Below are 26,730 nucleotides of genomic sequence, written 5' to 3'. Positions count from 1 at the left end.
TCTGAGATAACATGCTGTTTGTGCCCTAACAAGAAGTCCTGAATCCAGTCACAAATTTTGCTTGATACTCCACATGACTGAACTGTTGACAATCAGCATAGGCATGGTAATGAGTGAAATGCTTTTTGGAAATCAAGAAATACTGCATCTGCCTGACTGCCCTGCTCCAAAGCTTTCAGTATGTCACGTGATAAAAATGCAAGCTGAATTTCACATGATCAATGTTTTCAGAATCCATGCTGGTTGACACAGAGGAGATCAGTCTGTTCAAGATCCCTCATTATGTTTGAGATCAGAATATGTTCTAAGTCTACAACAAATTGATATCAAGGATATTGAACAGTAGTTTTGTGGATAACTTCTACTTCCCTCCTTGTAGACAGGTGTGGCCTGTGCCTTCTTCCAACTGGGCATGGTTTTTTGTTTGAGGAATCTATGATAGATCATCCTTAGAAGAGGGGCTAACTCAGCCACAAACGTAGTGTAGAATCTGAAACGGATTCCATTGGGTGGTGGAGCGTTGTTCAGTATTAATGAATTCAGCTGTTTCTCAATGCTACTGACACTAATACTGACTTCACTCATCTTTTCAGTGATATGAGTATTAAATTGGAGCAGTTCTCCTGGGTTTTCCTTTGCAGAGGACCATTTGAAAATAGAGTTCAGCATTTCAGATTTTGCTTTGCTGTCCTCAGTTTCAGTTCCTCTCTCATTTGCTAGGGACTGACACTAACTTTGGTGCTACTAACAACCTTTACATATGACTAGAATTTCTGTGGGTTTTGTGAAACATCACTTGAAAATATTATGCTACAGTAGCCACTGAAGGCATCTACATCTATGTAGATACTCCACAAGCCACCATACGGTGTGTGGCAGATGATACCCTGTACCACTACTTGTCATTTCTTACATGCATTGCTCTCTTGACAGCCAAATGCGCTTCATTCAGCATCTCTTTGACTATAGCCCTATGCTTTGTTTTACACCTATGTTGCAGTAGTCTCTGTTTCTTTACAAAATTTCTTTACAGTGACAGTATACCATGGAGGGTCTCTCATATCATGAACTATTCTACTCAGTACATATCTGTCCATTGCATGGTCAGTTATTCTTTTGCACTTGAGCCACTAAGAAAACTGCAATTTTCTCAATTGATTGTTGGATGATTAAGAGTTCTACCGATGATTGTAGTATGACTAGGGAACTTATATATAAGCAAACTGAGGTTTTCTCTCAAGTTTCTGATTACATCAGGAGGTAAGTCTGGTGAACGATAGGAGAGAGTTACCATTTGATGCCCACTGCTGATGCTGAGCCTTGCCCAAACAATCACTTTAATCAACTTTATACTTAAGAATAACTACATTACCTTTGAGGGCAAACATACAAATAGATCAGGGACATGGTACTGGGATGTCTCCTTCCTATGCCAACATTTTCATGGGTTGCTTGGAGGGGGTTTTCCTGGGATCTATGAGCCTTTAGACTCCAGTTTGGTTTAGATACATTGATGACATCTTTTGTCATATGAACTAGTGGTCAGCCAGACCTGCTAAAATTTTTGGAATCTCTAAATATATTCTCCAAATTAAATTTCACATTGTCCTATTCAGAACCTCATGCCACTTTCCTTGATGCCACTTTCCCTCATTGAGGGTGAGCTACACACTTCTGTTCACATTAAATCTCCTTAACAAACAACAGTACTTACATTTTGACAGCTGCCATCTTTTCCACATCAAAAGTTCCCTCCCAGGCTTGGCACTTGAGGGGACTGTATTTGTCCAAATGCAGACTCTTTACAGCAATGTACCACCATTCTCACTTTGGCCTTCAGTGGACATAATAACCCCACCAGCCTTGTTCAAAAGCTGACTTCCCAGGGCATTGAATCTCATCATGGTACTGCTGATACCTCCAAAAAAACAGCTTAGGGTTATACTTCTTCTCACTCAGTGTTAATCAGCTACTTTGACAAGCCTATAATGAGCCTATACTCCTGCACCCATTTCCCTACCCTACGGCCCTACCCCTCCAACCGTCCCCACTGTAAGTCTTGCCCTAAGCAGCCTCCTAAACCAGCTCTGTAACAGGGGAAACATATACTATCAGAGAGAGCAACTTATGGAATGATACGTCATGTACCAGCTGTTAACATTGTTCGCCCTTCTACATTGGTGTGACTACAACCAAGTTATAGTTTAGGGTGAAAGGACATAGACAGAGGGTGTACACTGGCAACACACAATGCAGTTGCACCTCAGTACCTGTTTCACCACACTTGCCATATGGGTTCTCTCCCTTTCTATGTCTTATCAGAACTACACAGATGGAACTGGAGTTACATGTCCTTGGCTCTCACTGTGCACCTGACCTTAATTTACATTTACATTAATTTCTTTGGTGTTGGAATCTCTTTTCAGTAACTGCTCCTTTCTTCGCTCCCTTTTAGTTTTCTATGGCATTTATTTTCTGACCTGTCTATTTTCCCTCAGCCCCCACCTCACTTGTCCGCCATGTACAAAGCACTTAGCTTTCCATTCTTACCAATTCTTGTCAGTAATCTCAGTCTTGCTTATTACTATTCTTTGGTCTTTAAGCTCTAAGGTTTTGAAATCTTGTCCATTACATTGTCCAACAATCAGACTTTCAATCTCATCCCATTCGGTAAGTCTCTGCTGACCCAGTGTTCTGGATGATTTTTCTGTAATTTTCTCATTTAAAAACCTTGCCAGTCCTTGTGCATCATATGTCTTCCTTCCCTTTGAACCCTTCTGCTAGAACTAGGAGCCACTGATTCTTAAAGCTTGCACATTTCCTTGACTTTTGTGTGTTTTTTCTCTTGCTGTTGCTTATTGAGTTGACTTTTTATCTATCCCATTATAATTATTTTCTCTAGCTGCTATTCATTTGTTTATTCACCCATAATTATTTTTACATATTATTAATTTTCTAATAAACATACTGTGGACTATGTACTAATTCCATGAATAACATCATAGCTCTAGCTCACTTCGCCCCACGCAACATGATACATAAAAAATAAAATAATAGGAACTTCTCTTTCTGGGACTCCCAAATGTTTTGTCATGTATACCACATCTGCAGGAAAGTCCATTAAATTTTTCCATTTTCTGTACTGTTGAAAAGATCATCTTTGTTATTTAATAAGCTTCTTATGTTCCATAACCACCATGGTCTGAATCTCAAATAATCCCTGTTCTCTTACCTCTTCACCTTAACAACTCTCCTACCATGGCTCCTCCAACCTCTTTGCTTTCAGTTTCAGTTCTTCTTAGTAGCTTATCTTATCTCTTATTTTATTTTTCAACATCCTTTGATGAATCCCCCCCCCCTCCCCCACCTCTATTTTCTATTTGCTTCCATGTCCTCCTTTCAAAGCGTGGCATAATCTATGGCTTCACACACTTTCCTTCTGCTATCCAACTATCTGCAGTCTACACTGCCACTCCTGTGAATTGCATTTTTGGTTTTAGAATAATTCCAGTATTCATCATCATTATCATCACCATCGTCATTGTCTTTGTCATCACTACTTTGCCACTCTTTGCTTAATATTTTAGATTGCTACTGTTCTGTTTTTTAAGTCAGTAATTACAAAGAATATACTCTCACTGATGAATTGCAATCATTAGTAGTAACTTATTATAACTGATGGAAAATACTGTAATTATTTAAGGGCGTTAATCTCACTTTAGGGGTTGCAACAGCTTTTCTGAATTATAACAAAAGCGCCTTTCTGGATATAGAATTCAGTTTAATTAATCTGTTAGTAGAGTATGTCAACAAATTCATATGAACAAGAATAATTTATAAAAATTAAGTGCTTCATTTTTTCTTAAATTACCTATACTGTGCTAAACTTGTGCAATGCTCTTTAAATTATTAAAATTTCATAAACCAAACCTAAAGCTATGATAACCACAGCAGGTTAAAGTGAACAAACTTTGGCATCTTCTACTGTACTGTATTTCTACAGTATGATATGTCTACACTAAATGAGTTTTGTTACCAGACTGTGGATGACTGTGCAGGGATAAGGAAAAATTAAACTGATTTAATTATAACAACATCTTTATTAGACATTTATCACAATTACAAGACTCACTCACAGTTAAGAATTATTTCAGGCCTCTGGAAACAAAGAGTATTTCAGAAGTTAAATTAAAGCAACTGCTTAATTTGATTAATACAATTATCATAAATGGCACAGCATACCACCTTTACCCTTCACCGAAAAAAATTTTGAATGAAGAGATTCCTAATATTCAAAAGGAAAAAAAAAGTATCCCTTCAAAATAACTAACAGAAGCACATTAGTACAATCTGGTAGAAACACATAAATTACACTGCAGAATGTGCCCATGTTAGAAACTTTGTTCTTACAGAATAAACAGCAGCTTGCTGATATAACACAAATGAAACCACTGAAAATTCTGCAATTTTGGCATTATATACAGAAATTTATTTTCAGACAAGGTGGTATGCACAGCATAGGATGAGAATTCTTCTGTACAATACATGAGGCAAATGTGACCAACTCATGCATATCTACATCTACTGTAGCAAAATGGCAGTCTTTTATGGGACAAACATTTAATAAATATTTAAATGAAGATGTGATGAAAATAAGAGTGTAGGCTAAATTGTCAGTTCTGCTGCAATCTAATTGCAAATGGAAGACTTGTTATTCATGGCTTTAGAGAGGTTCAAATCTTTTCTTCAAGTTACAGCAGATAAATTAATAAATATTATTTGGAAAATTATTTGACATTCAAAACATCATACTTCTTTATTTGTGAAGGTGTGTAATGATGATTGCAAAACTGGCAGGCAGGTTTACCATACTGTTTTTTATGATGAGTTAATGATAAATTGTGACATGGAATTGTAGAATATTAGCACAAGTAACAGAAAAGTATCTGACACAAACAACAACATAACACACAAAATACATATCAACATTATTCACATTTATTATTTATATCATTGTAACTACTCAAATCCTCCAATGGCTAATTCAGTCAAGCTCACAATGCAGCAAAGAAATCTAGCTTAGGGGTACAAGATGTAAAATAATAAAACCAATAGCATAAAAGTGGAGGCAATCCTACATTAATGACCAAAATCATAACAAGTTTAATTCTGACAGTATGTTTTAAGTCTTGCAATACCAAGATTTTCAGTATGAACTACTATAAAATAAACCACCACCACTGCTATGTGGAACAAACCCTATTTCGTGTCATTTACACAAAGCCATTGGAGGAGGTGACTACATTGTGGAAAATGCATTTTAGATCTTCAGATTATGACTATGATATGATCTCAATTGCATTTTCACTTTTCCTCCTTAGCAACACAAGATACATACTATACATTCTGAAAATAGTCCATTAATAATTGAAGCTAACCATTGTATGAAGGAGGAACTAGTTTCTTTATGTCAGTCACAAACTGAGCACCAGAGTGATTGATTCAGGTCCCACATGTTTTACTTGAGTAAAATATCACAAATCACGTAAGATAATCAGGCGAGGGTTCGGCAACTGGTTCTGGTGTTGTAAAAAGTGGATTTGGGAATTCAGGAGGATGAGGCAATGGCCCAGCCAGCTTTGGTCTTCGACGGTAAGCTACAAGCCAACACGATACTGCTACTGCCACAGCTACTAATGCAAGGAGAGCAGTTATCACAAGAGCAATTATGAATCCAACCATTGATACACATATGTCTTCAGGTTTCTGTGTCTCTGGTGCTGTAAAATTAAGGAAAATTTTCTTTTTTAGATAAAGGAAATATCATTAAATTAATAATAATTTAGTATTAGATATGATTACTGAATGTTGCATTATTTGTAAACATTGATTCATTCATTCATACGACGTGTTCCACATCTCTATATGCTTCCACACATAAGTGCACAAAAAACACATAACTATGTTAGCAAACCATAAAATGACAAACTTTCACTAAATAGTGATGAAAATGAAAAAGTTGACAATGTTGCTCAGATTAACCTATCAATTTCAAAGTGGATCTTTTGTACACATTTCCTTTATGCATTACTTCCTTTCTTCATTTCAATTGCTATGTCAAAGCATATATTAACAATTTAGTGACTATTTTGCTGAAACTATCAATTAACAAACTGAGATATATGAAAAGCACCTGATAACTGCCAGGCATTATTATCACCAGTCACACTTGCCTTATCATTTAATTTTGAAATGGTTCAAATGGTTCAAATGGCTCTGAGCACTATGCGACTCAACTTCTGAGGTCATCAGTCGCAATTTTGAAATCATGGCACATTTTCTACAAGTATATGTACCTGTCGAGCCCTTGCTTATCATAATAGTGGTGCATACACTGTAAGTAACCATTACATATATGTAAATGCTCATAACTGTCTGTAATATCTACCACACCTTTGCAAGCACTGGAGGAGGGGGATACTGAAAACATGTTCACACCTGAAGACTGAATGACAACCGAATCATCTATGCAATGTGAATAGTCCATTTAAATGTGAACTAATGAGGTGCCAGCCTCTACTTTACAGACACCTTCTTCCTATGTTCTAATAGACGCCATCCTTTCCTTTTTCCTTGGGAATTTCAATCTTCATACACATCTTGGTCATCTGATGCCTTCCATCCTATCTCTCTAGTTATTGGAGCCACAATAGTTGTCTTGTTTCTATGGAACAAATTATCACCATATTCGCTGTCATAGCTTCTTCTACTGAATTGTTTCTACATATTCCATCCTAAACATGCCACAATTTTTTGTACAACAGTGACTCCAGTGCCAGCAATCTTCTTTTCACTCTGTCCTTAATTCAGCTCACAGACCTTCACATTATATATGGCAATACTTTTGGTAATAGTTTTGTAAATTATGTAGTGTTCTTTCTCTTACACTGTTCAGCTGTCATGTGTACATAATAATCCAATGTCTTTCCAAAATACGATATTAACATAATTTCTGGTTGTTTATTGTAACTTGAATCTTTCTTACTGGTCTACATCTACATGGATACTCCTCAAATAACATTTAAGTGCCTGGCAGAGGGTTGATCAAACCACATTCACAATTCTCTATCATTACAACCTCGAGTAGTACATGGAAAGAACAAACAACTATATCTTTCCATACGGGCTCTGATTTCCCTTACTTTATCGTGGTGATCATTTCTCCCTATGTAGGTCAGTGTCAACAAAACATTTTCGCGTTCAGAGGAAAAAGTTGGTGGCTGGAATTTCATGAGAAGATTCTGTCACAACGAAAAACACCTTTCTTTTAATAGTGATGTTCAGCCCAAACCCTGTATCATTTCAGTGACACTCTCTCCCATATTTCGTGATAATACAAAATGTGCTGCCCTTCTTTGAACTTTTTCGATGTACTTCATCAGTTCTATCTGGTAAGGATCTCACACTGTGCAGCAGTGTTCTAAAAAGAGGACAGACAAGTGTAGCATAGGCAGTCTCCTTAGTAGATCTGTTACATTTTCTAAGTGTCCTGCCAATAAAACGCAGTCTTTGGTTAGCCTTACCCACAACATTTTCTATGTGTTCCTTCCAATTTAAGTTGTTCGTAATTGTAATTCCTAGGTCTTGGTGATATGAAACCTACAAACATTGGAAAAAATGTGGTAATTTTAATGGTAGTTTTTTTAAGCCTGGCAAAGTCAGTCAGTATATTTCATTCTCTTTTTCAACATACTGTAGAAAAGTTTTTATCTTATTACTTTAAGACCCATAGATGTGTTTTTCTCCCAGTTTACAAACAATCCAATTATACAAGGAAGTAAATTTCACAATAAATTGCTTTTGTTACTTTAAAGAAGATATTTAATGTTCTCTGTTTCTCATTTAGTTCTTTCGGTCCTCACTTATAAAAGACTTTACTTTTTTTTAAATTTTTTATTTTATTTTATTTTATATATATACGAATATAATAGAGGGAAACACTCCACGTGGCAAAAATATATCTAAAAACAAAGATGATGTGACTTACCATACGAAAGCGCTGGCAGGACAATAGACACACAAACAAACACAATCATACACACAAAATTCTAGCTTTCACAACCAACGGTTGCTTCATCAGGAAAGAGGGAAGGAGAGGGAAAGACGAAAGGATGTGGGTTTTAAGGGAGAAGGTAAGGAGTCATTCCAATCCCGGGAGCGGAAAGACTTACCTTAGGGGGAAAAAAGGACAGGTATACACTCGCACACACACCCATATCCAACCACACATACACAGACACAAGTATGTGTGGTTGGATATGGGTGTGTGTGCGAGTGTATACCTGTCCTTTTTTCCCCATAAGGTAAGTCTTTCCGCTCCCGGGATTGGAATGACTCCTTACCCTCTCCCTTAAAACCTACATCCTTTCGTCTTTCCCTCTCCTTCCCTCTTTCCTGATGAAGCAACCGTTGGTTGCGAAAGCTAGAATTTTGTGTGTATGATTGTGTTTGTTTGTGTGTCTATTGACCTGCCAGCGCTTTCGTATGGTAAGTCACACAAAAGTGCCCCACTTGTGACAGGATACTTTCCGGGACTGGATCAGATTCTGAATATGGCTCTCCAGCAGGGATACGACTTCCTCAAATCCTGCCCTGAAATGAGATCCATCCTTCATGAAATCCTCCCCACTCTACCAAGAGTGTCTTTCCACCGTCCACCTAACCTTCGTAACCTCTTAGTTCATCCCTATGAAATCCCCAAACCACCTTCCCTACCCTCTGGCTCCTACCCTTGTAACCGCCCCCGGTGTAAAACCTGTCCCATGCACCCTCCCACCACCACCTACTCCAGTCCTGTAACCCGGAAGGTGTACACGATCAAAGGCAGAGCCACGTGTGAAAGCACCCACGTGATCTACCAACTGACCTGCCTACACTGTGACGCATTCTATGTGGGAATGACCAGCAACAAACTGTCCATTCGCATGAATGGACACAGGCAGACAGTGTTTGTTGGTAATGAGGATCACCCTGTGGCTAAACATGCCTTGGTGCACGGCCAGCACATCTTGGCGCAGTGTTACACCGTCCGGGTTATCTGGATACTTCCCACTAACACCAACCTATCCGAACTCCGGAGATGGGAACTTGCTCTTCAATATACCCTCTCTTCCCGTTATCCACCAGGCCTCAATCTCCGCTAATTTCAAGTTGCCGCCACTCATACCTCACCTGTCATTCAACAACATCTTTGCCTCTGCACTTCTGCCTCAACTGACATCTCTGCCCAAACTCTTTGTCTTTAAATATGTCTGCTTGTGTCTGTATATGTGTGGATGGATATGTGTGTGTGTGCGAGTGTATACCGGTCCTTTTTTCCCCCTAAGGTAAGTCTTTCCGCTCCCGGGATTGGAATGACTCCTTACCCTCTCCCTTAAAACCCACATCCTTTCGTCTTTCCCTCTCCTTCCCTCTTTCCTGATGAGGCAACAGTTTGTTGCGAAAGCTTGAATTTTGTGTGTATGTTTGTGTGTCTATCGACGTGCCAGTGCTTTCGTTTGGTAAGTCACATCATCTTTGTTTTTATATATATATAAGATTACTTGTCACGGTGAAACTTTAAATCTGACAGAATGTGTACTGAGATATCTTATTCTTTTATTCATTGTATTAGGCCACATTTAAGACACATTTGCATATATGACATGTGCAATATTAATGTGTGACATGGTGGCCTTCATAATCTTAAAATGGGTACAAACAAACTAAGTTTACCCTTCAGTGACTTTCTAACTGATTCAGTCTCCTCCATGTATGTTTCACATAGCTGCATACCACATAACTCCTGACAAAGGTCCACACACTTGAAAATTTGCTTTCAGCTTACAAAGTTTTTGGCAGGATATGATTAGTAAATGTTATGCCTATCTATTGTGGACCACTAAATATTTTTCACTTTTTCACAGCAGAGATCTGTTAGCTTGAGCTTCTTCTTCCTCACTTAATATGCCTTTTGGGTCTAATGAATATTTTTAACCTGTATGACTGTACCCTTCAGCAATTTGCAGCAGTTTTTGATATGAAATTCTGCAGCTGGATTGTGACAGTCCTTTGTACTGTTATATAGATGCTGACCTCTTCTGTATGATATTTTAGCACCATTACTAATCAAACAGGTGGCAGATTAGCAGTATACTTCTGCTTGCATGTTTTAATGAGAAATGCCATTTGAAGTGACTGATGAAAATTAATTAACAAATATCACTTCTCTCTAAAGTTGTGTAAATTGGAGACTTTCTGCCAAGTATGACTTTGAAGCTGGTTTATATATGACTTTATTGCAAGTGAACATGTATTTCTAATCTTTTGTTTATCACTTTGGGATATGATTATGTCTTGGTTCAATGAGTCAGTTATTTTTGCGACACGATTTGAGGGACTGCGATGGATTTTTATCACAGCATATCTCTCAACTAAAGAGCAACATATCAAGACCCTATTCTGAATTGTGTCCACATTCTAGAAAGTACATTAACTGTACCAGATTGAAGAACTAAAGCAGAATTAATAATACTCTTATCACTTGGAAAAACAACACCCACGCACGCACGCACGCACGCACGCACACACACACACACACACACACACACACACACACACACACACACACACACATTAAACATACACATTTCTTAGGGCCTCAGAACAGTATGAACTTGTTTCTACTCACTTACTATTCATTTAATTCTTATTTTCTAGCTAAGCATGCTCTCCGAGTCAGTTAATCTTGAACATACAAACTCTCTTAGACTAAGGGAGAGAGGCAGAAAACTGGTTAAGATAATATCCAACACTACATAATAAAATAATTGCACATATTATGACTTTAATTACTCACCATCAGTTGAGGCTGTGTATCTTTCCTCCCTTCGTTCGAATGTCAGTATTGCATTGGACTGTATTGTTATCTCTTCTCTGAGCTGCCCTTCATACATTGACTCCGCAATAGCTACATTAGTGTCATTCTCTGGTGCTTCAATTTCTCGTTTCCGTCGGCCAAATGCATTAGTGTCTCTACAATTTACCTGTATACAAGAAATTAAATATTAGTAATGGTGTACTGAAAAAAAAACACTATACATAAAATATTTGTTGAAAATTACTGCAAATAGCAAAAAATTTATCCTTGAAGTATTACAGTAACAAATAAAAACTTGTTACATACCGGCTGACATTTTCCAAAGCAAACTCTGATGTTGCACTGAAATTTGATGTTGTCACTGCTAGGAAATTTGAATGCATTGAAACTAGCCACTAGAGACTTCGTTTCAGCATTGTATTTCCATTCTCCAAATATCGTTGGATCTGTGGCACAGCCATTTTCATCAGTAACCATATATTCATTTTCTACATTGTTTTCAACAGTTTTTGCGATACAGCTTCGTGCAAAACCACCATATATATCTGTAGAGAAAAAAAAATTGCCTGAATTCTTAAGAATAAGTTTGTGAGTAGTATTGTGCATATATGCAAAGCTCTTATGTTAAATGGTCACTATCTTAAAATGGTCTTCACCAGATTTATGCATGTAAGTCTTATTATCATGCTCTTCCTTCATGTTAGTGAGCACAAAATTAAGTCTTAAATCTACTGGATAACTTGTGAATGCATCTGATGTTTGCACTAGTCCACTGAGTAAGATATAAATGACTTGTAGAATTTCTATAATCAGTTATCTATATGCAAAAGTGAGCATGTTGCTTCAAGGCAACTATCATGGTAATCTTTTATGACACTAGGCTGGAATAACTTCATATATCCCATCCCATTCATTAATCCCAAATTAAAATTTCATGTGCCTGTAGGGTGATAGATTTCTGGTTTCTAAATTTTGTTTCTAATGAGATGGTCACTTGTCTATTAGGTTCCAGTAAACAGTGTTAATTCCATTTTCCTTTTCAAATATAGATTACCCTTTTTTTTAAAGAAAGGAACCAAAAACACTCTTCAGAGGAAACTAGATGTCATTAAAGGTTCTTTTATTAGGTAAGTGCAGTAAATACGCCAATGTTCAACATTTCCATTATATGGTACATGATGGTCTTATGATCTTAATTTCATCTACAAAGTTTTCTTTTTTGAAATTATTTGTGCAAAGGGTATAAATAATTCATGTTTTTACGTGTGTGAAATTGGTAATGGAGTTATAAATCTGCACAATTAAAGCTTTTGTTTGGAATCTAGCTTTATGTTCATCTCATAATTAACTACTAGAGAACTAAATAAAAATCCTACAAATATAAGCCTTTAAAAGGTGTTTTTTTTTTGACATAAAAAAATGCTTACTGGATGGTGTCACCTCCACGTGAAGCTGCAAGTTTTCACCTATTTCAGCTGACCTAATTTCTTGTCCAGCATTTGTAATTATCTTCATTGTACACACAGGTGGTGGCCCTGTGTTTGCTATAGTGCCAGCTGTTGTGAGCATTGATACATTAAATCCTACTGTTACATTCTGCTCACCAGTTTGATACTTGCAAACAATGTGATATGCTTGTGCTGTAGACGTTACAAGTTTAGGGTGTTTCTGTAGCACAAGGAGGAAACTTGCTTCTCTCTGAAAAATATTTTTGAAACACAGTTAAGAGCAGCCCAAAGATTGATGAAAATAGCTAGTCGTGAGTAAATAATTTATAATTAGTAAAAATAAATCTAAATGATATTTTGACTCTTTTTTTAAAATAATTTTAGGATTAACTATTAAAATTGGTTCAGAAGCTTCTATTCCAAATTGGAGTTATGATCTAGCTCATTCCAACTCTTTAAAGCGCAAGAAGGACAAGACAAAATGAGCATACTTACATTGAAATGAATAAGACCACATGTGCCAAAGTTTACTTTAAAAAGTAATGACTGAGGTGCAGAACCAGAAGATGGGGTAATCAATCTGCTGCAACGATCATCTTTGCTATGGCCTTTCACATAGAGAATACCATTAAATGTCTGGTCAGGCAAGCTAAATTCAACTTCAACCCCGTCTGACTTGCAGTTCACAGTGATCTCAGGCTTGGGGAACTCTGTTCTTGGTACACGTGAATCATCTGTAAACATAAATATAACTAATATAAAGAGGAACATGTCATGGCATAGAGGCTGCTAATTTACTAAGCAATGGGTGCCTGTAAATATTACATTCAAGAACACAAAGAAGAAAGACTGGAAGTTTAGGGTTTAAGATGTAAATGATGAGTTCATTAGAGACTGAGCATAACTGTGGACTGGGCAAGGAGAGCAAATTAAGATGGCTATGAAAGATTCAGGCTTTTGTCTAAACTTCTTTAGGGAAATCACAAAATATGTAAGCCCTCTCCACAGTTTACACAGAATGGGTGGAGGAAAAGGAGGAAAGGGTCAGCTGTGATGAAATATTAGGCTATAAAAGCATTTGGTTATAATCATAAACTGCAACAGAATTTCTGAAATTAATTAAACAAAATAACACTGACAAATTTTCCCAGGTTCTCAAAATGAAAAGTAAGATGATACTGCTCACGTGGAATAGAGTCATAAAGAGTAACTTTTGAGAGAGAGAGAGAGAGAGAGAGAGAGAGAGAGAAGGAGAGAAAGTAGACTTTTTAAATTCCAGGGACAGAAACTCTTAAACTCTGGTGAGGCTTCCAGTACTTTAATGCCTTCCTAAAATTGTGAATGCTATGTCATGTTTATAATTGTACAAACTGCATGATTGTGATGAATAACTGTGCTGCATAAAATGTGTGTATTATTATGAATGACTATGTAGTGAAAGGAATGGAGATGATGAAACTAAATGCCAACATGCGATTAACTTATTTCAAAGAGCATTAATGGGGCTTTTGACTTCATGTCCAGATCTAATAGATATATTACTACAAAGTGTTTTGTTATGGAAGGATTTGGAATTCAACTCCACATAATGGTGCGCAATCTGATGAAGAGCAACTGACCTCACAAATTCTGGCACTGGCAATTTCTTCCATCACAACTTGTTCTGGAGCCAATCATTTCCCTAGTCTTCCTAGTCAATATTTACACTTTGGTTCTCCCGGTTGACATTCCGAAGCTTTCATAGAGTATCGGCAAGTCATATCCCAGATGGCCACTCCCCCCCCCCCTCTCTCTCTTTCTCTTTTTTTATTTTTGTACTAGAATCTTATTTGCCATGAAAATTATCTTTGAGATAGATTATGCAACTGATCTGAACATGTGATATAAAATTTTTCTCATAAGTATGCTACCTGTATTCACTATTTATTGCATTGTATGTGATGGTTGTTCAGAAAGTAACCTTGGTTAGGCTATAAATAAAATACTGCAATGGTCAAAGCAAATTTATCACACAAATCTTAGGACTACACCTTTGTATTACTTCTCTATATAACCCACAATATAATCACAATTCGTAGGCGAATTTCCTTTTTATAAAATTCTGCCACTTGAGGTAGCAGCCAACCTGTGGCAACATCTTGAAGTTCTTTGTTGGAATCAAAGCATTTGAACCCAGGATACTTGTCCATGATCATGAAGAGTCAGAAATCACTTGGGAGCCAAGCCTGGAATGTAAGGCTGCTGTTCAACACTGCCCAATTTGAACTGACACAAATCAGAGTTCGGGCAAACATTCCCATGCAAATATATGACAGTAGCAACTTGATTTGAATGGATCTTCTCACTTTTTGATTGTTCTTCAACATTCGATAAAATCCACAAACAAGATTTCTTTAGTGTACCAAAAAAATGGTAGCCATAATCTTTATGGCTGACCATTTTTTGCATGCTTTTTTGGTTTACTGGATAAGTTGATACGACCCCACATCACTGACTGCTTTTTTATGTCTGCTTTAGCAAGAAAAACTCACATATTTTCTCTTGTGATGTGGAAGGAGAAGGCCTACTGAACAGAGAGAAAGGAATTTTGGAACTCAATGAGCACAGAAACTCTGGTACTTTAAAAATTTAGTCACAAAACACACCATTGAGAGTTGAGATATCATGAAATACCCATTTTCATGAATATTTTCATCAATTTTTTTATACCTGTTTGTTGATAACTACATACAGACAGTCAAATTTTTGATGATCATGAACATTTGTACATCAAATCTTACACAAATGACACTGTTATATGAAAACGAAGGACTGTTACTCACCACGTAAAGGAGGCAGTGTGTTGCAGATAGGTGCAATGAAAAAGATAGCTAAAAGATTAAGGTTTCAGATTAGGTCCTTTCTGTAAAATAGGAGATACACACATATTTTCACACAAGCATAATTCACACGTACACGGCCAGTGTCTTCGGACATTGGAGCCCAGCTACTCCAGTGCCTGGAGACAGTGGTCATGTGTGTGTGAGTTGTATGAAAATGTATGTGTGTTTTCTATTTTGGAAGAAGGACATTGCCCAAAAGCTTAATATTTTAGCAGTCTTTCTCATTGTGTCTGTCTGCAACTCAGCACCTTCTTTATGTGATGAGTAACACTCTATCCTTTCTATATTATAGTATAATTTGTGTAAGAATTGAAGGACAAATGTAGCCTGACTACTCCAGTGTCTGCAAGACAGTGGCCATGTGTGTGTGCGTTGTGCTTGTGTGAATATGGGTGTGTGTGTTTTCTGTTTCGGAAGGACCACCTTGTTCAAACACTTAATATTTTAGCATCTTTTTTATTGTGCCTGCATGAGACTCAGCATCTTCTCTTTGTGGTAAGTAGCAATCTATCCTTTCCACATTATCATTATTTCATACAGGGCTTTCCATTATCTGACACACAACACCTATGGTCATCACATGCCATCCCTATTACAATATATATTTCCTGAGGGAAGTGGACAGCTTGGATATTTTTTGTCACGAGAAACTAAATTACGAAATGGGTTTTACATTCGGTGAGATTTTAAATTGCAATGCTCATTTTGACTGCTACTGTAGGCACGGATTTCTAATTTTCATGGCCGTAAGCACAGATCTGACTGTGTAAGTTAGTGTAATGACTGTTCCATTCCCTCCTGCTTCTTCCCACACCACATGAAATGGGCATTACTTTCCAGATAGCTCTAATATTTTTTGTCATTTAGGAATGTATTCCTTATCTTGTCTTTTCTATAGCACCTTTTAAGAGCTCTAAGAAATCTCACCTTAATGTCCTGGACTCTTGAAATTTTGCTTTTCCTAGATGTCTAAGTTCAGATTCGATAGTAATAAAACTGGACAAGTTAGTGTGTAGAAGTTTATCCTTGTTCGTCTGTTGTCTTGTTGTTCAGAAATTTTTGTATTGTTTCACTTATCTGACTGACATTAGTGATTTTGTCATGGTCCAGTATCTCTATCACAATTTAAATTGTATCCATGAAATCTGAAGTCTGATTCTTGTTCCACAATCTTAATTTCAAAAAGACTGACAAATTTTGTCAAGTGAGTTGGAGCAACAAAAATTTGACCACCATCCAGGTGACTTAGTAGCTGTCTGCCAGAAAATCCTACTCCTACAACAAAAAGGTAGAAGCCACATGGTTCCTGGACATCACGCACTGAAAGTCACTGATGCCTTAAAATTTGGCTTTCTGACTAAGGGGGAAAAATCCTGACAGAGAATCAGAGGTTCTCCAAGGAAAAGAGAAGCAACTGAAAGAGATGACAACAAATAAGTTGCCTGGTCCAGATGGAATCCCAGCTCAGTTTTACAGAGAGCACTCTACAGCACTGGCCCCTTACCCAGCTTGCATTTATCATGTATCTCACACTCAGTGGAAAGTCCCAAGTGGCTGGAAAAAAATGCAGGTGGCTTCCGTACATCAGAAAGGTGCGAGATTGTATCTGCAAAATTACAGACCAATATCCGTAACATCAGTTTACTGCAGAAACTCTCGAACATATTCTCAGTTCTAATACAATAAATTTCCTTGGGATGGAAAATCATCTTCCACAAATCAGCACAGCTTTCGAAAGAATCGCTCGTGAGAAACTCAGCTTGCCCTTTTGTTGCATGATATCCTGCAAACCATGGATGAAGGGTAACATACAGATTCCATGTTCCCAGATTTCTGAAAAGTGTTTGACACAGTGTCCTACTGCAGACTGTTAATGGAGGTACAAGTATAGGGAATCCCCAGATATGCGAGTGGCTTGAAGAAATCTTAAGTAATAGAATCCATTATTTTGTCCTTGATGGTGAGTGTTCATGAGACAAGGATATTGTTGGGAGAAGTTCAGGGAAGTGTGATAGGACCACTCTTATTTTCTACACAACATGGTCCAAAACAGTTTTAAAAGCTTTTAAGTGTTGCAGGGCAGGCCGCGCCGAGAAATAAATATTAAGAAAAAAATTCAAAAGGTTGCACTGTTTCATATTTAATTAGTGTTTAATTTAGTCAGTCAGGTCACTGTGCATGCAAATTCAAGCATGCCACCAGATGCAATTAGTACAGTTATTCTCATAACATAGACAACAGCGACAAAGACTGCTCAGCCTTTGGCTTGGATTCAATCCTTACTATGGCCCCTTGTCCAATTTTTGTATCACTTTCTTGTTTGGTTTTAGGACACCAAATGAAGAACATGTTTGGCAACACTATCATTGGTGGGGTGCTTGAATTTGCATGCACAACGGCCTGAATGGCTAACTTTGATGCTAATTTACTTCAGAACAGTGCAATATACTGAATTTTTTCCTTAACAATTGTTTCTCGGCAACAACCCATTCTGCAGCACTATTACAAGCTTTTCAGACTCGTTCTGGCCACCTTGCATACATAAGTGATCTGACAGACAGGTGAGCAACAATCTGCAGCTGTTTGCTGATTACACTGGTGTAGAGGAATGTGTCATTGTTGAGTGATAAGATGATTTAGACAACATTTCTAGTTGGTGTAATGAATGGCAGCTTGCTCTAAATGTAGATAAATGAAAGTTAATGTGGATAAGTAGTAAAAACAGTCCTATAAGGTGCAAATATAGCATTAGTAGTGTGCTGCTTGACACAGTCATGTTGATTAAATATCCAGGCGTAATGTTGGAAAGCAATATAAAATGGACTGAGCACAGAAGAACAGTAGTAAGGAAGACAAATACTTGACTTCGATTTTTTGGAAGAATTTTAGGTAACTGTTGTTCAACTGTAATGGAGACCACACACAGAGTAATAGTGTGACCCATTCTTGAATACTGCTCGAGTGTTTAGGATCTGGACGGATTAAAGGAAGACATCGAAGCAATTCAGTAGTGCACTGCTAGATTAGTTACTGATAGGTTTGATCAACACGTATGAATTATAGAGATGCTTCGTGAACTCAAAAGGGAATTTCTTGAGGGAAAACGACATTCTTTTTGTAAAACACTGTTGAGAAAGTTTAGAGAACCAGCGTTTGAAGCTTACTGCAGGACAATTCTACAGCCACCAATGTACATTTTGTGTAAGGCTACAAACATAAGATAACAGAAATTAGGGCTCATATACGGAGGCATATAGACAGTCATCATCCCCTTGCTCAATTTGCAATTGGAACTGGAAAGGAAATGACTAGTAATGATAAAAGATGCAAACTACCATGCACTATGTGAAATATGTCAGTAGCCGCAGGTGTAGAAATTGGGGTATTTTAGAGAACATGTATCTCACCCACGTAATTACTCGTAGTATGAAAAGAAGTGTGAGCATGAGATGTCAGGCAGAATAGATGACACAAAATTTAATTAACCTGTAAAATTAAGTACTTACTGCAAGCAATTTCAGGGTTTCCAGACCATCCAGGATGGCACACACATACTGCCTGGTGGTTACTTGCACTGCAATATGCATCCACTCCACACTGTTTAGTTCGACATGGATTCTCACAAGTCTTGGTTTCCTGATTACAGTACATCTCATCGGCACAATCATCATCATCATTACATTTTGGAGATTTGTCTGTTAAAAACAAGATAAAATTGAAAACTAAACTTCATGGTATAGCATTGTTTAAACATTTTTAAAGAATTTTTTCTGTACTGAGATCTTTAAAGAATCTGTGAGCATTCTCTTCTTGTAGTATATAATAACATTGTTAAATATTGCAGGACACAAATTAAACTGATGATAATAAGTTATGCAAAGATGCCCCCCCCCCCAAATAAATAAATAAATAAACAAATAAATATGAATATAATAGAGGGAAACGTTCCACGTGGGAAAAATATATCTAAAAGATATAAATAAATAAATAAAATATATTTACCTTTTACACAATATCCCTTCTCATCCAAGTGATAACCCACTTGGACTGGACAGACACAACGACCACGTTCATCTATGATCATACCTTTCTCCAGTGCACAAACACATTGACCCTTTTCATCAATTTTGAATCCTTGTTGTGCAACACAACGAATACATGTGTCACTGTCATCTAAGCCATAACCAGGTGGACAAACACAGTTGCCCTTTTCATCCAGAACTTGACCCTTCCCAACTGGACATGTTCGAGCTACACAGACAAACACTTGAGTCAAATTGACTGTGAGATTTACATTATACTCATATGTATATGTTAAAAGTTTTGCTTATGGAGCTAATAAAATTTGGAGGTGAGCACCTAGTAATTATTAAAAAAGAAAGGCAACATTATACTCCATACTAGCTAATATACTTAATATGTATGTTCCATGAAACAAGGATGTATCTTCATTCCTCAGAGTCCCTGCATGTAGACAGTCAAGTTTTCTAGAAGGGACAACATTAAAATAGATGTTTTATTTATAGGGCGCACAATGGCCTACTGTATACTTCACTTATGATTCTGCAAGACCCCTAGGTGATTATAAAAAGATAAATATGTATGAAAATAACCATTCTTCGGTCTTATTTCACTATCTAAAGATCATCACAAAATTAAAACTTTAGCAATTCGGATACCACATTTAACATCAAAGTTGCCTTAAGATTTTCCGCAATCTCGCGGATAAGGGTTTTTGTACAGAGTAATATGTCAAATATTTTAAAAACAAGGGCAATATTTGCAGCATACAAAACCAATTATCTGTCATTTTACCGGTATTTTCTGCTTTTGTTGAACCTACACATGTCAAGAGTGTTCAATCACTTCTCTTCCAAAAGTTCCATTTAGAAATGGAGAACCAGTTGCACAAAAGAATATTCTCAGGTAAGAAACAGTACACACAGAGCTAGTTCTGAATGTTGCTGATAGCATGAAGAAAATAAATAAATAAAAGCCCTGTTGGCATACGTTTTAAATAAATGCACTGAAATCAACACATCATTTCAAACTCTTAAAACTTTCTTCATGCAGCCTTTGCCAGTACTGTTAACACTACTTGCAGTTTGGAACAGATGAGTGTGTACAACATTTCACAGTGTTTCAGACCATTACTCTTACTGTTTCTCCAGTATGACACTGGGTAATACTCTCTACAAGACGGCATTCATTTCTACACCCTTTCATGTCTACTTGACCATCACTGTACCTCAAATTGAAATGAGGCTCATCACAAAAGACAATTTTTTATCAGGTGGCATACATATGAGACCATTCTAGTTGCATATTGATCTGACATCAAAAGTATCTTGTATAAACAAAATTATGCACATCGTCCTCACTGCAGCAGAAAACAGTATGGGTAAAAAACAGCACAAATGGCATAATGCTCCATCAACAATGTTTGAGATGAGATGTAGCTAAGCAGTATACCACTGCAGATGAAGCATATTTCAACACATGCTAGAGTGACTGAGACTGAGACAGAGAGACTTATAAATAGCTCCAATCCCACAATTTAAATCACCATTTTGGAATTGCTACCTTCAGTTATCAGACAAATGCTCAAACTGATAATCCCCTTCTAAATATAAGTTTACTGACCAAAATATTAGCCACCCCTCTAAAAGAGCATATTAGTCACTTTGGAGGCCTGTAGATGGTATAGAAAAGGTACCAGGCAGTCACGTGAGCCTCTATCTGTGACTTAAGTCACAGAAGTAAAGTGGTGTGTATATGCCAGTTGGTTATATGCAATTAGTGCACCAGCAGTAAGGTGGTATAATGTTTGGATGTGCCCATGAGCACACCATGAATAACATTGCCCTCTTGGTGGACTGTCCAACATATTTTCAAGCAATAGTGTACCACTAGCAGTCACGTAACCACTCCTGTAAAAAGCCAACAAGGCCTGGAGAAGAGTGTCACACCTTGTCAATGACAACTGGTTTCAAACCAACTGTCAGTGAATGCAGGTCCATCACAACTAGTTTATGAGTTATACTGCAAAGGGAGCTGCATACAATGGACATTTGAAATTGGGCAACTTGCAAAGGGGTCTGTTTCTTAGCATTATAGAGCTGCATGTCTTCAATACGCCACAAAATACAGAAATGAGAAATTGGCAGACCATAAGTGTGGAGTCCAATGAGACATGATTTTGCCTCTTCACAAATGATGAAGAGCATCGAGTGTACCAAAGGCCCACTGAAGCATTGAACTCTACAAGGAGTAATTAAGGCTGCAGGTGGTTCTGTAAGATCTTGAGGATGTTTTTTGTACAGTGACTTGGGCCCACTCTTTCAGATTACCACAAACATGAACCAGGATGTTTATTTCAACATTCTTTGTGATCAAGTGTTGCTCTTCCTTCCACATCTTTATAATCAGCATGCTGAGGACACTCCTGTCTTCCTAGCTGACAACAATTGTGTTCACAGGGCTGCGTTCTTACATATTTGGTACTCTATCGCACATTGACTGGCCCAGTAAATCAGCCAATCTTGTTCCCACAGAAAATATTAGGGACTATTTGAAAATGGTGGGTGAAACATACAATCAAATTCATCTCCACAATTTGGTAACTCTTTGGGATCTAATCATTAATGAGTGACTTCAGCTGGATGTGACATAACTAAAGGAACTTGCACACTGTCTTCCTAGCTGACTACATTCTTGTTCTATGTGAGTGCTACAAAGTTCACATTCATACTCTTGTTCTGTACATTATATCATCTAGATGCCGTAACCTGTTCCCAATGTACCACAAATTTCATTTACATAATTTGTATGTGGTGGTGTCATTATTACAAACTGCAGTGGGTATTAGTAAAACTGTCAATAAAAATGTAACAATAAGTGGGGCAGGTTATTTTACCAAAGTCACGAACAGTTTACCATTCCAACTACAGTACAAATACAGTAGAGAAATGCTTGATATTTTAAATTAAAGGAAATACTATTCACACAAATTGAGACAATGGTGTCATCAACTATGTAATTCTGAAGGAGTTTTATTCTGCATCAATGTGCACACCGGTTTGAAACTTTTTGGCAGATTAAAACTGTTTGCAGGACAAAAATTCGAGCCTGGAACCTTTGCCTTTAGGGGGAAATACATCTACCGACTAACCTACACAAGCACGACTCTCGACCCATCCTCACAATGTTACTTCCACCAGCACCTCTTCTCCTACCTTCCAAACTTCACAGAAGTTTGTGGGACTAGCACATCTGGAAGAAACATCTCACATTTGAGTCCTGGTCTGGCACACACATTTAATCTACCAGGAAGTTTCAATTTAAATTAATTTTCTTACAGAGCTTGTTGCCTACTTGGTTAATGAAAACAAATGTCTTTTACAAATATCTTAATATGTAATATTTGCTTTCATTAATGAAACCTTTATACTAAAAACTAAGTGTATCAAATAGTATACACAAAACTCTGCAATCTGTGTTCCTTTCAGAAGTCAAAGCCTTTAAAAGCTTCCAACAATTCAGCATGGATGGCATCTGAATAAATAAATACAGTCTCTGGTAATAAAAATTATAGCATATATCAGATGTAATGTGTTCTATATAATGACAACACTGGACTTTACTATTCCATTACTTAAAAAAAAATCAGAAATATACACATGGCCCTTCTAGGAAACATATATCTTTCAAAAATGCTCTCCCAGTAACACGTGTAATGACCTAAGATCCGTAATTTTCTCTGTGTACTCATTGTCCTTGGTATCTAAAATAAAAATATTGGCAGCTTGTAGTAATTATACAGTACTGTGCCTATCATTTTGTAAGGAACTCAGTCTAAACTGCGTATACCTCACCTTTTTCGCATTTCTCAGCAGCATTGCCCTGATAGCCAGGAGGACATTCACATATCATTGTACGTACAGGCACTGTATCAAGCACTTGACAGTTTGCATTATCACCACATGGCTGAGTAACTGAACATGGGTTAACACAGCTGTCATTAATGCATGCCATCTTTGATGAACAATCACTGTCAGCTTGGCATGTCACATTTTCTGTGGAAGAAAATGACACATGCATTAGAGTTTTTACTAAGCAGATGCCATTTAAACTTACTGAAAAAATAATTCACTATTGTAATGATGAGAAAAAGAAGAGAAAATAGAGGCAAAATAATAATGTAACACAAAAAGAACTATAGCTGCATACTAACTGGTGAAAATTAATGGCATGAACAATGTGATTAATTTGCAGTACATCTGTTATAGCAGAATATCTAGGAGTAAAATACTTTGTGGAGATAGCTTTCATAAATTCCAGGAACTACATCACTGCATAAAAATATATGTGAATATACTGCAGTATATGTGCAGTATGATTGGCAATTTATCTCAGGAACTGTATCATCACATAAAATATATTACATATGTCAATATATTGAATATATAATGTGCAGTATGGTGAACAATTTTATTTCTTGATATACAATAATGATCTAAAATATCTTTTAAGCCATGTATGTTATTTACATAATTGTCTACATAAGTGCACATGGACATAAAAGACAACATAGATTGTATTTTTTTAATGCTTAAAAATGAATAATAAATAAAACACAACTGTTCTTCTCATTTTATTTTTGACTATCAAGTTTGGTCAATTTTGGACCATTTTTGGGTCATCTGTATCAAAGGAGAAGAGCATACCATAACTGTACATACTGCCTAACAAAACCTTTTTTTCACTGAACTTATGAAGCACTATGCACAGGTATTGTATGCACTTTATGTATAGTTGTTCTCCTTTTTTTGCAGAGAAACTACAGCTATGTATTATATGATGTTGTTCCTGATATCTAGGAATGCATATGGTCATACAGTCTAGAAATATGATTACACACTGAACTATATCTACATACGACAACACATAACTAGGCATTGTAGAAAATATTCTCTCTTCACGAATTTTCCATACATGTTTATAGAGATACTGAAATTCATATTTTTTTCATTTGTGTCACATAATCATGTCATTGTGATGTGTTGTTGGTACTTATTGGGCTATCTGAAATACCTAGTTTCTGGTCATCACTATTCACACATCTTCGATGAGAATTAGTAATTCATGTATGTACTAAAATTACACAAGTTGAAATGAAATTGTAAATTCATTTCCATGTACACTGAAAGTGAAATATTTAATTTCATCTTCACGCTTACAAATTTGAGTCAATCTCCTGACAGAAACCAAAAATATATGGAGTGGGTTGGGGGGAGGGGGAGCAAAAGAGTCCTATAGGCTCTGTGTGTGAAGTTTTCAAATTTTAAATGTCACTAGACACACACACACACACACACACACACACACAGAGAGAGAGAGAGAGAGAGAGAGAGAGAGAGAGAGAGAGAGAGAGAGAGAGTTCAGTTTGTTAAATGGAGGTTCTGGTATTGTGATCTGGGGCTGTCTTTTTGAAATTTGGATGTCTTTAAATGTCATTTTAACATTTTGTTCCCCCACCCCCTGTCAGATATACTGGTATGGTTACCGACATGCACTGTCACAAATTAAGCACTGTATAAGTGAAGTGATTGTATGGCATTGATGGCTGGGAGCTCCACTTGGGGAAGTTTGGCTGCAAAGTTACTGTGGTGTCTGCAGTGGCTGATAACAGCTGCCTCATAACTGTGATGAGTGATTAGTTGTAGGAACTTTCTACTGTGACAGGGAAGCCACACTGTTTAACAGGACACACACATTTATTGAAGGAGCTATCAGACACTAGATGAAGCCTGTTGTCATTGTCATACCAAACCAGAAAATTGATTAGAGTGCTAAATAAAATGTGATGTGATAAATAGCAGCATAGCGCGTATGCCCATGTAGGTAGCTGCAAAGGAGCCACTGAGAACTTGCAACATAGGACTTACTCAGATGAGTCTTCATACCATTTCTTTCAAGATGATAAACAGAGTGGCATATTCACAGACTTTGCATTATGCTGGTTAGTGGTGATACCATACAAATGTAGGGTCATTTCCCACTGTATGTGTCTTCTTAAAAATTGGCAGTGATAATGGCTATTGTGGAGGCTGCTTGGACAATTGGTCCTTATGTTGAAGGAGAAAAGTTTATAAATCATTATCATATGAACTCAAAATGTTGACTGGAAAAGTTTCAAATTGCAACTTTGAAATGCCTCTCTATCTAAGAACTGATGAATATAAATTGAAGCAATAATTTTATATTGGCTATGGACATCATATTTAGTGCATACCATATAAATATCAACAACACTTAAACTTTTGTCTGGTGTAATGTTTTATGAACTCAAATACTGCTCAATTTTTGTAACAGTTTTCAGAGTGCAAATAACACTGCACATGTACAAAAGCTTTGACATTGCCCAGAAGTGTGAAACAAAATTAAAAGGTCACAACATTGATACAATGAAAACAAGAAATTTATATTGTTATGAAAGTATGATAAGCAAATTCTTCAACTGCAGCAAGCGGTCCATTTATTTTTGCTTACTGAGTTGATCAATTACTTGGGGGAGGTAATAATAGAGCTGATGAGGCAAATCTGAAATATGAAGGACTTTTGCTGGTATGATGCTTCACTTTTTACACCTACTCAAGAGCAAAAGAATACATCAGAGCTCATTTCTATTGCATACTCTAAGGACTACTTACGTTTTGTGCACAATGTTCCTGTAATATATCCATCTCCTATGTAGCCTGGTGGACAGATACACTGTGCTTCATGTTTGTAAACTTTACATTCAGCTGGTGGAGCACATGGTGAGGAGCTGCAAGGATTAGCACAAGTTCCAGAGATACAGCTGTGCTCTGCTGGGCAGTCAGAATTTGCTCGACATCCCACTGCTACACAAGCCTTTTGTGGATTTCCCAGCAGTCCAGGAGGGCACTCGCAAATAGCACGGTGTTGAGCACCATAACATAATGCGTCTTTACCACATGAACTTCCATCAGACGCACAAGCTGGTACACATATCCGTTGCACACAATGATGCTGAGGTGAACAGTCACCATCAGTACGGCAGCTCACTGAAAAAATTATGTAAAGCTGTGAAACTGTGTAACTATAAAAATGTTGGATAAGTCCTTCAGCATTGAATAAACTACATAAAATTTCTTGTGTGACTGATGGCTACCATTTTAATTAAACACTTTTTTCCATTACAAAAGTAGATGAATTTAAATGAAACATTTCTATACATTCAAGACAATGGCAAAGACAACTATTGTCTGCTCTTAAGAGGAAAGCCTGCAGAATAATTTTCTTTGATTTAGTATAAATAGTCATTTCAACATAAAACTAAACGAATTTGAGTTACATCTCTTTTTTTCATACAGACTAACCTTAATTACGTCTCTGATAATGATGTACCCAAATGAGTGCAAACAGTGACATTCAGAAATGAGATCTCATACTATAGTAG

General features: G+C 37.0%; 1 protein-coding gene across 1 annotated transcript in view; it reads right to left on the bottom strand.

Moving 5' to 3' along the window:
* Nucleotides 1–4,080: 4,080 nt before the first annotated feature.
* The window catches only part of LOC126253539 (uncharacterized), a 606,491-nt gene continuing 583,841 nt past the window's right edge, over nt 4,081–26,730 (bottom strand). Inside the window, exons 215-223 of the mRNA XM_049954972.1 lie at nt 25,961–26,335; nt 23,123–23,323; nt 19,251–19,499; nt 18,755–18,943; nt 12,862–13,100; nt 12,346–12,616; nt 11,225–11,463; nt 10,898–11,084; nt 4,081–5,780 (exon numbers count right to left, since the gene is read on the bottom strand). Coding sequence (XP_049810929.1) covers nt 5,542–5,780; nt 10,898–11,084; nt 11,225–11,463; nt 12,346–12,616; nt 12,862–13,100; nt 18,755–18,943; nt 19,251–19,499; nt 23,123–23,323; nt 25,961–26,335 — 2,189 coding nt within the window. The 3' untranslated portion in view covers nt 4,081–5,541. The remainder of the gene's footprint in view (nt 5,781–10,897; nt 11,085–11,224; nt 11,464–12,345; nt 12,617–12,861; nt 13,101–18,754; nt 18,944–19,250; nt 19,500–23,122; nt 23,324–25,960; nt 26,336–26,730) is intronic.

This window comes from Schistocerca nitens, chromosome 1, assembly GCF_023898315.1.
Source record: "Schistocerca nitens isolate TAMUIC-IGC-003100 chromosome 1, iqSchNite1.1, whole genome shotgun sequence".
Lineage (NCBI taxonomy): Eukaryota > Metazoa > Arthropoda > Insecta > Orthoptera > Acrididae > Schistocerca > Schistocerca nitens.
The sequence above is the reverse complement of the archived record's forward strand: the minus strand, read 5'-3'. Positions and strand labels throughout refer to the sequence as shown.